The sequence below is a fragment of the Perissodus microlepis genome, chromosome 11 (assembly GCF_051167445.1).
Source record: "Perissodus microlepis isolate ML-2025 ecotype Zambia chromosome 11, ASM5116744v1, whole genome shotgun sequence".
NCBI lineage: Eukaryota > Metazoa > Chordata > Actinopteri > Cichliformes > Cichlidae > Perissodus > Perissodus microlepis.
Window position 1 is genome coordinate 18,687,125 of NC_140471.1, and position 16,290 is coordinate 18,703,414.

The window sequence follows — 16,290 nt, forward strand, 5'->3', positions numbered from 1 at the left end:
TGAAGATCTGAGTGCTACCAAGGGTAAGGGGTATGCTTCTTGTAAAAAGCTTGTTAATAATGATTGGGGAGAGAAAGACAAAAAAGAAGACTACAAATAATTTCCAGTTTGCCTCCTGGAGCATGATCTAGAATAAAGAGGTTAAAGTAATGTTCATCAAAAGGATCTGTGCTTTTATCGGGTATAATCCCTTTAAGCATTTAAACAAGGCTGCAATTTGCTTCTTGCCGGAGTCACCAGATGCAGTCTGTGCAGTCACCAAGGTCTGTCATATATAAAACATGTGGCATGGTGGAGTTTAAGTTCAGTGCACGCCCGCTGAAGGAAGCCTGACTTCAGAATGAGAGCAGATAGCTCATATCTTGTGTTTGCAAAGGCTTCCTTTTTCCTCGAGCGGCAGGAGAATGTCTGTGACAGAAAATTAATTTAAATGTCACTTTGCTGCAGCAGTCTTCTCTTTGCCATTCTTTAAATTACTATATAATGAAATTCTTTTCCTCAGCTCTGGACAGGGTAGAGCTCCACAAATGAAATATAATACACACTTGTAGTCGGGCAGCCTTCCTGCAAAATAACTCAATGGGAATCATTTGTGATTCCTTTTTACTTGCAGCTATCTTTCAGGCTTTAGATCACCCAGCTGGATGAAACATTTAATAACGAGGTCATGGTCGACCTGCCTGTGCATGTGCTCTGCTCTCAGTCATTACTTAATAAACCCAAAACTAAATCTTTCTTTTAGTGTCCTAATTCTCTTCCACCTCTCCTCTCCTTTGCTTCTTTTGCAAACTTTACCTTTCACTGATATCTTCATGTTGGCTACCAAAGCGGAGGAAGCCACTTGCACGAGCGTGACTGGTGCTGGGTGATGCTGGGGCAGAAGCATGGCCTCTGCTATTCTGAAGCGAATGTCTCCGGCTGCGTCTTCTCTCCAGGCCTCGCCTCTCATTAGTGCCGCCGACACTGGCCCGCCGGCGGTCCTTTCGCCCACTCGGGGGCAACTGGGTGTCATCGTCACCGTCCTCATGACGGAGAGTCATCTAGGTCAAAGAGACAGTGAGTGAATAAAGTATAACAGGGATCTTTACGCAGACTGCATTCCCGGCTGATATTTGACTTATTAGACACACTGAGCTTGTTTGTAGAGATGAAGGTTTGTACTGTAGGCTTCCTGACCTCATAGATGTTGAACTGTTCCACGAGGTCGAGATCAGTGCCTTTTCTGCTTAGGTGTCTCTGGGCCGTGGCTTCGATGCCTTGCTCCTCCAGACAATCCACCATGTCATAGTAGGAGTCCTGGTCTGGTAGGCCTGCCAACGTCTGAGACACACACAGAAGCAAACACATGCGATTTTCCATCCATCCATTTTCTTAGCTGCTTATCCAATCATTCAAGCTGTCACAGGGCAACAGGAAGGGTACACCCTCGATACTTGCCAGGGCTAACACATAATAATGAAACAATAACAAAACTAAACTGATAATTCACCTGCAGGACTGAAGCTAATCTGAGTAATAAATAATGTATTCAAGTAATATATTTAAAAACGATCTGTAGCCAGGCTGTATACCTAAACATATTAGTAGTATGTAAACACATTTTTCTATATCCACAAGGATAATAAACACTGAACACCAGCAGCCCTGTATCCACACTTAAATCATTTTACACTCCTGCAGTTGCTTCTTCATTACCACAGTTACTGCAATTTCATATAAGCAACACTTGCAATCCCACAAACACACAAATACAAATGACCTCTCACCTCAAAAGACTTTCTTTGTTATCTCTACGTTATTCAGGTGCTGATAAAACAATCTATATACAATATATAAAGGGGGCCTTAAATGTAGCAGATTGGGAAGGAAAAACACTAGAGACAGGCAGGCAAATGCTATACTCCAAGGTAATGCAGAAATAGTTGGTTAAATAGTATCTAAATAGTATTTACTGACCTTATTGATAAGCGTCATTGCGAACACCAGCAGCTCTGTATCCACTCCATCCTTCTCATCAAGGATCTCCATGACATTTGACCACAGTTTTGTACCTGCATCATGAAAACACATGCAACACAAGTGTGTATAAAAAGAAAAGTTATTTCAAGGTTTACAAAGATGCTGAACAACTACAAAATCTGAAATCATCCATTTGATCATCACAGTTTGTCATAAAAACCGATTTGGCTCCATCGCTGTGTAGCAATATAAAAAATAAAACCTTTTAAGTCATCTTATTGCGCCAGCAGACTTTGCAGTATGGCTTTCATCTTCCTCTAGAAACACAGCAGTAAAAATGAAAAACAAAAAACGGAGGCGTCTGCATGTGGCAATAAGCAAGGAGCACCGTCTCAGCCATGAAGACCAACTCCTCTCATCGGGAGACAGGGGATCATGTTCAGTCCTCTTACGCAACAGCAGAAGTGACAGAGGGATACCTGAGCCCTGCACACGGATGACCAACCCCCTGCTGTATGCCACAGCACAATGCTGAGCTTTTAGGATGGCAGGTAACTGAACCCCACTGCAGGCAGGAGATAGACTCCTTCTCAATAAGCCTCATTCCATGCGTGGCTGTGGCGCGGCTGAGAACAACTGATCGGACTGCGCTTTCTGTGTTTTACTGCTCAGGTTTCACTGAGCAGCCGAGAATTAAAACTTAATGATGATGCTATGTAGCAACAAATCCCAGAGAGACTAAATATAAGGTGAACATATTCAATGATTAAATAGTAGCACACACTGTAGTTTTATGGGGAAGTAAGTGGAATTTATGATTGGCTTAAAGACTAGCATATGCAAATAACTCCATTAGCTCCAACATATTACACACTGAATTCACTGACACTCTGGTTAATGCAGCAGGTTTCCGATGTTTTCTCCTTTATTAATATCTATACCATGTGAGTGTGGGAATAGAGAATGAGTCAGTCCCTCCTTTGACAGTAGTGTTGTGCATTTATGTTTGTTTCTCAGTTATGCAAGCATCGTACCCCTTTTGGTATCCACAGCGTTCACAGCCTTTATGAGAAGGGCAGCATTGGACTCGGTGTACTCGACAAACACCAGCAGCAGCTTTAGGGATGTCTTCACCACCAGACGAAACTGTGGAAAGAAAAACAATCTGTTAAAGCAACAAACACAGAGCGCACAAATTCAACTGTGAACTTAATGTTTCTGCAAACAACTATGATGAGCATGTGCAAGCCCTTTAAATTCCAGATGCTTAATGGCATCAAATGGTAAAAGCCCTTTCCTGTATGGACAGTCTTGCAAGGTTTTGATAAGAGTGCTGTGTGTCACTGACGGCTCATGGGAACACACTGTACAGCAGTCAGACGGTATAAAAATCAAAATGCTGAACCACAGATGAGCCTCAAAATATAGCAAGATATCTAAGGTTTAGTAAATGTTTCCAGTGATTTACACCACTGTAAAATATGGAAAAAGAGATTTAAAAAAAAAAAAAGTAGGTGAGAGGAGTGTTATGGTTATGATATGCTGCAAAGCTGAGGTTAAAATCAACACAATGGGAGGGGTGGTGCAAAACAAGTTTTCTTTCCTGGTGAAGTGATTACAAAGACAGGGTTCAGATTAAAAGAAAAATAAACCAGACACCAAATATTTTGTCAGTATTTACACGGAAAGGCAGGAAAGTAATTTGTAAGAACATCAAAACTGTGTGAAAAGAGAGCCAGTGCAGCTCCCTCATCTCCTGCACATTTGCTGCACATAATGCAGTCTGGCCAGTAGAGGGCTGAGGTGACCACACTGACAGCAGGGCAGCAAGTATAGGATTTTATCCTTCTCATCAGTGGCCAGGTGGTGTCGTTGAGTTGATCTTATAGGATATCTGCAGTGTGGAGTCATTTTTAAATTTTTTTTTTTTTTTTTTACCTTGGATCCAACCAGCGTGTAAAGCCACTGGATCGTTTCATTGTGAGATATGAGGCCGTTCATCCCGTCCACGTACAGCATTATTTGACCAAGAGCTGGAGAAAAGGAGAGTGGGAAAGGCAGACAAAAGAAAGACATGGGAGGAAAGAGCACAGGGATGGTCAATCTTATGGTATTACAGTTTATGTTTTCATTGTTTCATAATTGTCCATCAAACCTGTCTTTGCTCTCAGTGGAATCCTGACTATGCAAAGCAGGTGAAACTTAAGTTTCACCAACGATTAAGGGATAACAGACTGTATTCATGAGAAAACTCATAGTTTACTTTTGGTGCTTTTTGAGAGATTTCAGCCCCAGTATATGACAGGAGACATGACCTTGTGGTACAATACTGTGCAAAAATCTTTTTATTTTGCTAGATAAATGAGGTGCAGTGGTTTACTGATACGTGCAAGTATACATGGAAATTTATATGGCGAAACCAGAGTTTGTACAATTGATTCTAATGAGATTGGAAATCAATATTTGATTTACTTGTGGGGATAGGTTAATTGGAAAATCCAAATTGCCATTAGGTCTGAATGTGCGAGTGAATGTGAGCGCGAATGGTTGACTGTCCCTGTGTGTTGGCCCTGCGACAGACTGGCGACCTGTCCAGGGTGTACCCCGCCTCTCGCCCTATGACAGCTGGGATAGGCTCCAGCGCCCCCCGCGACCCTGAAAAGGAGAAGCGGAAGCGAATGGATGGATGGATTTACTTTATCAGAGCCTGAACTCTCTTAGGCAGCTTTCTTGTCATTTCTTTAAGGAGTCTTCAGGAATTGCTCTCCAGGCTTCTTGAAGGACATTCAAAGCTCTTCTTTAGGTTTTGGCTGCTTTTCAGTCTGTTCTCTGTCAAGATGATCCCAGCCTGCTTCAATAATGTGGAGGGGGGCTGGGGAGGCCAAACCATGACTCTGCTTTTACTGCAATGGCAGTGTGTTTGGGATCATTGTCGCGACAAGAATGAAGCTTCTGCCAATCAGGATCTTACCAGATGGTATTTCATAGTAGACTAAAATATGATGGCAGTTTTCTGCATTCATAATTCCTCCTCTGTAAATACTGTTGACAATGCATCACTCTATAAGACTTCTGACACTGACCTTCAGTTGAGTTCTTGTGTAATTTGGCATACCTCAGGCTTTTCTACCTGTTTTCCTCAATTAAGAATGACTTCTTGACAGCCATCCTTCCACTGAAACCATTCACTTCTGCTGAAGATACCATTTAAAAATTTCATGCATAGGCAAAACACTGTTTCACCTCTTGAGCTGGTTGCCTTCCTTATGCTTGAATGATTCATATGTTGATATTAAGTGGCTTAACGAACAAAAATCTTTGCTCTGGTTGGGTATGAGGACTGAAAACATTCAGAAAACCTGGAAAACTTGTTCAAGACGACATAAAAATACAAGAAAATCTGCCTCCTTGCAAGCAAGCTATCATGAAATGAGGGGTGGCTCAAGACTTGTGCACAGTACTGTATATAAGACCAAAAATGTACACTGTCAGATCATTTCCCCCTGTATTATTCACACATTCTCTAATTCTTTTTTATTTTGGTGAAATAAGACAATGATCTTCCAACACTCTAGTATTATATATGTAGTAATTGTAGTAAATGTAGTAGTAATTATATATGAACTGTACATGCAAACTGGAGTTGCTGTGAAAATTTAAAATCTCAACAATTAGGTGAAGATCTTAAAAAAAAAAAAATCACTTGTCCACATTCAACTCCCAAGTTAGTGGACACAACTGGGGGCAGTATAACTGAGCAGAGTGCCTCAGTGGAAGCAGACATGACTTCTATCTGTAACAGGATACATAAATAAGAACACAATCAGAGCCAAGGGATCTCAGTGGGGGGCAGTAAAAGTGTAGGGCTTCTGTTTAAGGAGATGGGGGAAGGGAGATAAACATTATAGGACAGGAGTGGAACAGACAAAAGCACCATTTAAAATGTGGTGGGGTTTTTTGTTTTGTTTTTAAAGCAGCATCTCAGAGGAAGTCCACACATGTAGAAGTAATGCTTTCATATAGAAGACCACAACATGATGAGTTCAGTTTGAACCCACAGAAACTTTACATGATACATTAGCTGACACGGGGGGAAGAGCACGTGACGCATTAAAAGTGGAACATTTTTGGAGAGCCTGTTTGAGTGTTTCTTGGCAGAAGTTAGAGTGTTGGGAGGTAATAATACATAGGAGAATATTCTCAATAAGTCAAGCCATTGGTGTTTTTTATTCAGAAGGATCATATATATAAAAGTGATCAGATATATTAGCAGCTGTGACAAAAAAGCAGAGAAACAGGTGCTTTGAAACTGTATCTAACTTGATCTAATCTCTTCTTTGTATGTTTACATCGCTTTCTTATAACATGTTATGATGACAGGCTGCACTTTCTGTTATATACGTATAAATTTCTTCATGCAGTCTTCTAGAGTGGCATGAAAATCGCGAATATGCAGCTGATAGGCCAAAATTCCCAGGTGCAGCTGCTGTGTGTACATGATGTGTGAGAGAGTGTGGGTGGACAGGCCCTGTGTGCGTCTGTGTGTATGTGCTTGCTGTCGGCGTACTGCAGCGGCAGCAAGCAGCGGTGGCGACAGTGCATCTTTTATCAATCGGGGTTAAGTACTCGCAACATGTCAGAACAGAGAAACGGTCCTTTCCCACTGCGAGCTCTGGGCGTTGTGTCACAGCAGACCACAATAGAATGTGTTTTTAAAAAAGCGATTGACTCTATCGGTCAGTGCAGGCCAGAGAGAAACCCTCTGTAACTATCCCACCAGACAGCTTTAAAGAGATCATTTACAGCACACTGTGAGCACAGAGTACAAAATAATGATGCACAGTCAATTTTTATACAAACACAAAACAGCCTCAACTTTAAAGAGCTGTGTGGCATTAGCAGACCTGCAATATCATCACTGCACAGACTTATCTCTCACGTGCACCTGTGTACGGTATCTGCCTTAGTGCAATGTGCTTTTAAGGAATTCCACTGAAAACACGCGTCTTTAATGAGACTTTTAAGTGTCATTACGCAACACGAATGTTCAGTTGCTGACAGATGAGACTTTATCTATCCACCACAAAGCGAGCTGGCTTTTAGATCACGCTGACATGTTATCATAAGGCAACATTTAAAGGTTTTAGCCTATAGAACAGAGGTGCCAAACATAAGGCCAGAATCGGCCCGGCAAAGACTCCAAACCAGCCTCACTGCATGGCTGTGGAAAATGTGAAGGAAAGCATATATTTTGCACTTTTAACTGTATACGTTTTATAGCTTTTACGACATTCATACTACATTGACGTGATTAAGAGAAAAAAGAAAACAATTGAATGAGAGAAAAGTTACCATTTTTTTCCCCACTATCTACCTTAGAAATTTGTGATTGAGTGACTGGTGTGGTTGAACTTACACTTCTTTTTCTTACAGTGGCTTGCAAAAGTATTCGCCCCCCTTGAACTTTCCCACATTTTGTCACATTACAGCCACAAACATGAATCAATTTTATTGGAATTCCACGTGAAAGACCAATACAAAGTGGTGTACATGTGAGAAGTGGAACGAAAATCATACATGATTCCAAACATTTTTTACAAATAAATAACTGAAAAGTGGGGTGTGCGTAATTATTCAGCCCCCTGAGTCAGCACTTTGTAGAACCACCTTTTGCTGCAGTTACAGCTGCCAGTCTTTTAGGGTATGTCTCTACCAGCTTTGCACATCTAGAGACTGAAATCCTTGCCCATTCTTCTTTGCAAAACAGCTCCAGCTCAGTCAGATCAGATGGACAGCGTTTGTGAACAGCAGTTTTCAGATCTTGTCACAGATTCTCGATTGGATTTAGATCTGGACTTTGACTGGGTCATTCTAATACATGGATATGTTTTGTTTTAAACTACTCCATTGTTGCCCTGGCTTTATGTTTAGGGTCGTTGTCCTGCTGGGAAGGTGAACCTCCGCCCCAGTCTCAAGTCTTTTGCAGACTCCAAGAGGTTTTCTTCCAAGATTGCCCTGTATTTGGCTCCATCCATCTTCCCATCAACTCTGACCAGCTTCCCTGTCCCTGCTGAAGAGAAGCACCCCCAGAGCATGATGCTGCCACCACCATATTTGACAGCGGGGATGGTGTGTTCAGAGTGATGTGCAGTGTTAGTTTTCCGCCACACATAGCGTTTTGCATTTTGGCCAAAAAGTTCCATTTTGGTCTCATCTGACCAGAGCACCTTCTTCCACATGTTTGCTGTGACCCCACATGGCTTGTGGCAAACTGCAAACAGGACTTCTTATGGTTTTCTGTTAACAATGGCTGTCTTCTTGACACTCTTCCATAAAGGCCAACTTTGTGCAGTGCACGACTAATAGTTGTCCTATGGACAGATTCCCCCACCTGAGCTGTAGATCTCTGCAGCTCGTCCAGAGTCACCATGGGCCTCTTGGCTGCATTTCTGATCAGCGCTCTCCTTGTTCGGCCTGTGAGTTTAGGTGGACGGCCTTGTCTTGGTAGGTTTATAGTTGTGCCATACTCCTTCCATTTCTGAATGATCGCTTGAACAGTGCTCCGTGGGATGTTCAAGGCTTGGGAAATCTTTTTGTAGCCTAAGCCTGCTTTAAATTTCTCAATAACTTTATCCCTGACCTGTCTGGTGTGTTCTTTGGACTTCATGGTGTTGTTGCTCCCAATATTCTCTTAGACAACCTCTGAGGCCATCACAGAGCAGCTGTATTTGTACTGACATTAGATTACACACAGGTGCACTCTATTTAGTCATTAGCACTCATCAGACAATGTCTATGGGCAACTGACTGCACTCAGACCAAAGGGGGCTGAATAATTACGCACACCCCACTTTGCAGTTTATGTTTGTAAAAAATGTTTGGAATCATGTATGATTTTCGTTCCACTTCTCACGTGTACACCACTTTGTATTGCTCTTTCACGTGGAATTCCAATAAAACTGATTCATGTTTGTGGCTGTAATGTGACAAAATGTGGGAAAGTTCAAGGGGGCCGAATACTTTTGCAAGCCGCTGTATGTTACGATATCTCAGGTTTTAAATGTGTAGGTAAAAATCTTTGATTTGATAGATGGAGGTGTTTCATTGGTTACACCTTGAGGTGACAGTTGTTGTGATTTGACGCTATATAAATAAAGTTCAATTTAATTGGTCCGGCCCACTTAACATCAAAGTGGGCTGTATGTGGCCCACTATGCAAAACGAGTCTGACATCTCTGCTATTGAGAGCCAGTCACTCAAGCAGTCAACCGCGCAAAAAACAATCAGAATAAATATCATATTTGAATTTAATTTAGCGAACAGTTAAGATATGGAAATTATATGTTACTTGAACCGTTATGTGGCGCCAGAAAACACACAGCCATTACCTTTTTTCTCACATTCATTAAAACTGCTGCTTCATGAAATTATTCATTGCCAGCGGCCTCTTGATGTACGATTTGACTACAAATCCAAAAACCGCAAAGACCGAATGGTTAGGTAAAATGATACTGTAACTGTTTAGAAAAAAAATAAAATTACCTGTCATTATGGGAAACCTTCATATTCTGGTCAAAACAGTTAAAAGGAGACATTTAATTACTCTCCAAACAATCACGTATGCGGACTGCAAATGAAAGCGATTTACACACACTTTGCTTTAACTAGTCATTTAACGGCCCTTTAAGAATTAGGCTGCCTGCTTCTTACAGTTTTAAGCTTTGAAACTGGGATGAACATTTGCCATACTTCCCTAAGTGTTGGCCCAAAACCCAGGGTTGTTTTTAAACTGTACAACAGACAGTCATCTATAACTTTAGAAGAGGGTTAATAAGAGGAACATGTGAGTCCAGAGTCTGTAAAGGACTCTCTCCACTCTCAAGCACTGATTTGGGGCCAACAATGTGGGCCTCCATTTATATAATCATGAGCAGCTTTACAATACCTCACACAAAGCGCAACAATAACACTGCTAACTCCCTTTGTATGTACTGTATGTCACGTAATAAGATGCTTGCAGACAATGAGCTCCCTTCAAAGCACAGTGATTAGAGTTAAGATACATGCCACTGGGGAAAAGGACAGCCAGGGTAAAAAGGACAGCTTTAAAGAAACTTTGAAGTGTCGAGTGAGCAGCCTGTCATCGGTGCAGCACTCTTACACTCAATTTATTTCAACATGCAACTGCCTTAAGAGTGAGTAGAACATTTGGACGACACAGAGTTGCAGCAGGGAACCACAGACTAGGAGACTGGAGGAGACAGACCCTGCTCCCGTGTCTCAAATTCTGAGAGAAGTACAAAATCAAACAACTGAAGTCTGGTGGAAGTGTTTCTTCAGGGCCTCTCCCTCTCATAAACCACAGCAATTATCTTCCACAGCCCCAGGAATGTGCAGGAAGGGCTGCTCCGTGACCACTGCCGAGGTGAGAAGCAGTCTGAGGTCTGTGAAGTCAGCACCAATGCAAGCCAGCTGACGTATATGTTTTTTAAAAAGACAACTTTATCTATAAGGATGCAAGAAATCAAATGAACAACTTTCTGTTTACAGTAAAAAACTGTCCACTTCTCTCCCACTTACCACTCTGCCCCGTTGGTTTCATTTACATTTTGGAATTTATCTAAACTGGGTCAGCCAAACTGTCTGTCAGTGTGCAACATTTATTTTACCAGGACTTTGGGAATGGGGCCAAATCTTTAGCCCCTACAGTGCAACATGGAGACTCTTATCTTGCATTCTGTGCATTAGCCAGATGCTGCGCTTAGATTTCTGAGGTGTACTTCCATGTACCCACTGTACCTGGATCGCTGTATATGCAAGGCCTGACAAAGGTTTTTGTTTTCATCTAAATTGATTTTCTACTATGTCAGATTTTAGTATTCACAGAGTTATGGAGATTATTACTGAATACAGACTTGCAAAGCCACTATTTTTCCTGTTATCTTTATTGACAGTGACTCATAAACAAATCAGGAGTATTTACAGCAAATTTGTATAAAGGGTTTATTTGGAGCAACCTAAGATGGTTTTACATATTTATTGGATGATCAGTTAAAATAAAAGATCTAAGTGCATATTAAAAGCAGCAACAATCAACAGTTTATCAACAGTGGATCACATGACTCATTGAAAAGGTCTAGTAGCAATGAATCTATGGAACTCGGCTCTAAACTTTATGGAACAGCTCTGTTTTCACCCACGGGAAAATGAGTTTGCTTATCTGCTCATTTTAAGAAACTGGTATCATGCAAGTATTTTGTTTATGGCTTGTTTCCACTTTCCCAAGTCTTTAAAACAATCAAAATCTGTTTTTTTCTGCCCTAAGCGTAACCTGAATTGGACAAGGGGGGTGAGAAAATGGATGGATCAATAAAGTTAGTTAGTGAGATTTTACCTTGCAGCCTTGATCTGAGTTATTTGAACATCACTATGTTGTTATGAATGTAGATGTCACAAACGAAAGGATATCTGACTGAGAGAGGGATATTGCACACTAATACAGTGATTTATTGTTCCTTCTAACTCTAACGGAAAAGATAATATACAATATTAGCATCAAGTTGTATCCAATAATTCTTTAAACTAGCAGCTGAGACATCCTTTCTCAGATATCAGAACAGACTGGTTAAATGAGTTCATAGTCAGTTCATGGGAACCAACAGGATTTTCTGATTAAAAATATATACACATATCTCACATATTGATTTAGTTGCATCAATTCTTAACATACAGTTCACTGGCAGCAGTGAATGCAGATTTAAAAAAAAAAAAAAAAAAAGTTAAGAGGATATCCATCCATGAAGGTAATCTTCTATAGCTAGCATGGCAAAAAAAATCTTTTTCTATACCATAAATGTTTCATCAGGGCAAGCAAAGCAGGAAAGCAATGCTTGCCCAGTGTCTCTGGAAGCTAGCATGACACTGGGAGCTGAAAGGCAAACAGCATTATCTGGTTGTTCATGGACGTATATTTTGGATAACCCTCTGCTCTTTGACGATATACTGATGACAGTAGACCAGCAAGCTCATCAAGCTGGCCTCGACTCTGCTTTCACCACTCTGTGATCAGTTGTGATGAGACAGATGGGTATAAAACAAACGTAGCAGTAAAAACCTGTTTAACCAAATTAATTAGTGATTAATCATCTTAAATAACTTTTTTTGTTGTTGTGAACCACCTACATCTGTAATGAAGAAGAGAAGTGTCACATCAAAATAAAACTTTCATAAAAAAATTAAAGAGGTGTAGGCTCAGGTTTAGCTTGAAACATATATTTTTTAAAAACTTCATCTGTACATATTCACAAGGTGTGTTCTTGTTTTTCTTTTCTCATTAGAAAAAAGTAATAATTGCTCTTCACACAGGCCTTCTATATACAACGTATACAATATGAATTCAACTTTTCTGTCGAATAAACACGTTTATCTTTGATAGTTTCAGTAAAATTTGTTAACACACAGTTCTTTGCAAAGTATATTATAAAGAAGAAAAAGAATGAATTTCAGTTACTGATTAAGTTACAGTCTGATTGATTACTCTTATTTTTTCTCATTTCTGCATGCATATCTCTAGCTCCGTCCTGACTTAGAGTCTGTCTGCCATAAAAAGTCAAGTTTATTACTCAGCTCTACTGTACTGGACAAAGACATTTGTTAGTCAGCTAATAACCCAGACCATTAAAGCCAGACTAATTCCAATCACTGAGCCAACTGCCAGACTTACCTGAACTACCAGACTTACTTATTTGAACCCCATACAGTAAAACAACAGGGGGACGCTTCCATTTTCAGACATGAATAAATGTCTGCCAGCATTTGACAAAATTTACTGTGGGCCTAAACCCAAACAAATTCCCTGAAGACAAACAAACAGGCCTAATGGAACAATAGCATGAAGTAACGCAGAGCGCCTCCCCAGTATTTGGCTGAGCAAGCTCCACAGGCACCGCAGACCCACTGCAGTGCTGAGCAGGGCAAAATCTCCTACAACATTATGAGGAGAATAAACAAGCTAAATGTGGTATCACTTTCTGTTCTACTGCTCACCTCTTTGTACTTGAACAGCTGAGAGAGTAGAAGGGCTACTGCACCAAATAAATTTTATCAAATGATTTTAGGACAATGAACAACTGGAAGAAGTCCAACAGATGATTTCTGCACCGCATCCAAATGGGAAAGACTTTGGCAACAAGCTGCTGCGTTACATCCACCCTCTTGTAAAGTGAACTGAAAGATGAGCTGTGGTAAATTCTTACTGCTCCTCAGAGCATAGTAGTGTGATTGAGTCTGGTTCTGGCCAGTCGCATACTGAATTCAGTCCCAAAAAACAGTCAGCTTACAAAAATCAGCCTTAAAGCCGTGAAACACTGACGATTTCAATCTATGTGCCTGCGTGCTGCATAACTGCAAAGGATTTATTTATTTTTTCCAAATTAGAGTTTATGTACCTTAGACAGCAAGGTCACAGATGATAAAATGAGAGCTTGAGAAATAAACTAAATCAAACATTCTTATAATATAATTGGCTTGTATACTGAATTCTGTTACCGTAAAACAGGCTCTGGGATGGGATTGTAACTCTGCTGCCAGTGGGTCTGCTCAGGCTAAAAACTTCTACAGATGTAGGTAAGAAGAATAAGGGGATTCAGAATATAGGTCAGGCAGGTGGGGTGAAGTGGGTTCAGATGTAAGCCGTCTGCTCACGTGAGGGCAGGAGGGGTCTGACACAGAGGAAGGACAGAGTGGGACACATCCGGTCGGAAGAAGGTTTCAAGTTTAACCCCAACACGTGATGACATGCTGCTGTGTTTGTGTAGGTAAATGGTAAATGTAGGTAGTGTTAGTATTTTCAACACAGTGTCAAGCAGTCTATGGAGTATTTGCTTGTGTATATTTGAGTACGTGACTCAGTATGTCAGTTTAAACACTGGTGATTTAATTTATAGAGAACATGCTGGAAGCAAAAAACCAAAATGATGCCAGTGGAGCAGAAAGAGTTGAGAGGCTGTGGGATGAAATCATGCGTAACACTCATTTCCTAAATTTCCACTGACCACATGAAGTTATTCCCATCATCCCAGAGGACCAAATTTTTAGGCAGGTACTGAAGCTATATAACACATGACTAGGATTACAGCCTCAGGGTTGTATGCCTCTGCCAACCAGTCGACTTGCTGTTTACGTCGGCGTCGATCCAGACTCGAGCTTTCAACCTTTGGATAAAAATATGTTTTATCGCTTTACTTTATAAGACATTTGTGTACAATATTGTTATAATTAGCATATGATTTCTTGAGTTATGGATAAAAACTGGTTTGTGAGGTCAGAGCGACACAGACCTTGAGCCACCGAACCCCAATCAGTTCTTGTCTTACTGGAAATTTGTCCCAGATGTAATAAAATTTCCTCCAGCTGTACCTGACATCTCACATTAACCAGGATTGGATACATGAAAGGTCACAGTGTCCTTGGCCTTTGACCACCAACATTTTATCACCAGCACCAAGGCATAAAAATATTATTAGCTTTTTCTAGACTACCAAACCCTGTTACTACCAACTACAACTATTTAGATTTTTTTTGTGGGGCTTTGGTCTTTCAGTTCACGATCAGACACTTTTATTGATTCAGGATATGCCAAATATCTGAAAACTACATTCAGCTGAGGGGAAAACATAAATTAAGATGCAAGTGAGAGCTCAAAAAATAACAAAATGCTTGCAGCCACCACAGAACATTAGATTTCATATCAATGTTTAGCTAGCTGGTTGAAACCAACTGTAATATGTGTCTTAGCAAGCTGTTGTAGCTGAATAAGGCACTTGCAAACATAACATTACTCGATTTCCTAAATTAACCACATTCCACTACAATAATGCAAGTTGGATGTTGTGTAAATGCCTTAGCTTAACTTGCAGGAACTTAAAACTGACATTTAGATATTTGACCTATCAGTGACAAAATGTTTTCTATTCTTCCTGTTGATGGTGCCTGATATTGCACATCTTATTAAAGGCTCAGTTTTTCCAATTTTGGCAGCATTTAAAAATGAGGTTGTTCTATCCCACGAAACAGCAGCTTTAAAATGTTTTTCTTTTTGCTTGCCAAGGGGACTGACAAAGAGGGACATTCACCTAATACAAATTCAATGGACAGCCATAATGTTTAATATTCTTTGTAGGTGGGACTTCATTGGCTGTGTCTCAGTGGCCTGAACCATCCCTTTGTTACCCTGGGGGCTTCAAATGATGCAATTAGGATTTCTTTTCCACTCACCTATTTTCCCTCTCCTTGTTTTCATAAACCATAATTACATTTAATCATTAGTTATTAATAATCTCTGGCTCTTTTCCACAGTGTGTATCTTATCCTGTCTCCCTCCCCTCATCCCATAACCAGTGATAACAGATGGCTGCCCCTCCCCGAGCATCATTCCACCAGAGGTTTATTCCTGTTAAAAGGGAGTTTTTCCTTCCCACTGTCACTAAGTGCTTGGCCAAAGGGTGTCATCTTTAGTTAACAATATAACATGCCTTGAGGTTACAGTTGTTGTGAACTGATGCTATAAAAATACCAAGGAACTGAACTAAATTGAATTACGACCATAACCTGCAGACTAAGCTCTAAGTGTGCATGAATGAACATCCACGTCACCACAATGTCTATGTGTGTTTCAGTGAGTGAGTGCTTTTCAGATTGAAAAGATTTGCACTGAGAGGGCAGCGGGAGCAGTGGCTTTTCAAAAAGCTGCATGAGATTGGGTGGAAAACATGCACGTGTTCCCATGGGATCTCATTACAAACCAGGAGTTCAAGTTTCTATTGGTACAACAAGGGCATTCCGTGAGATCCCCTTCTCGCTCTTGTCTACATATGTGTGTCAGCAGTTCCCGCAAGGCCCTCTCGAATTCCCTTTACCCTAGAGAAAAATTAACAAAGCATGACTTTATCTTCTTTTAAACGTCATTCTTGCACGATCACACTAACAAGGAAACGATTACACCTGTAATAACCAGCACATGCAGTATATTGATACATTCGCACAAATCCACACAGCTTGGTACAGACAAAATGGAAATGTTTATCCAGACAACGGGCCATCATAAAGGTCTCCCTCAAGTACAGCAATCCAGACAACACAATACGCACTGTTTCCAAGAAGAGCTTCCAACACTGCTGCTATGCCTGGGTTTTCACTCATAACAATCAAAAGAGAATCTAAATTTAGGACTAAAAGACTGAAAGTCTCCTTAGTGTGGATCAGTATTAAAAAATGTACTGCTGTTGTTTTGTTTTGCACTTAAGATACATAAGAACTTTCTCTTAACATATC

At 40.6% G+C, this 16,290-nt stretch overlaps 1 protein-coding gene across 4 annotated transcripts in view; it reads right to left on the reverse strand.

The window, feature by feature from the left end:
• fhod3b (formin homology 2 domain containing 3b) overlaps nt 1-16,290 on the reverse strand; it is a 92,451-nt gene that overhangs the window by 16,879 nt on the left and 59,282 nt on the right. For all 4 annotated transcript variants that reach the window (XM_084942893.1, XM_084942894.1, XM_084942896.1 and 1 more), the window contains exons 6-10: nt 3,898-3,992; nt 2,994-3,105; nt 1,957-2,051; nt 1,177-1,320; nt 796-1,040 (exon numbers count right to left, since the gene is read on the reverse strand). In XM_084942893.1, the coding sequence (XP_084799019.1) occupies nt 796-1,040; nt 1,177-1,320; nt 1,957-2,051; nt 2,994-3,105; nt 3,898-3,992 (691 nt within the window). The remainder of the gene's footprint in view (nt 1-795; nt 1,041-1,176; nt 1,321-1,956; nt 2,052-2,993; nt 3,106-3,897; nt 3,993-16,290) is intronic.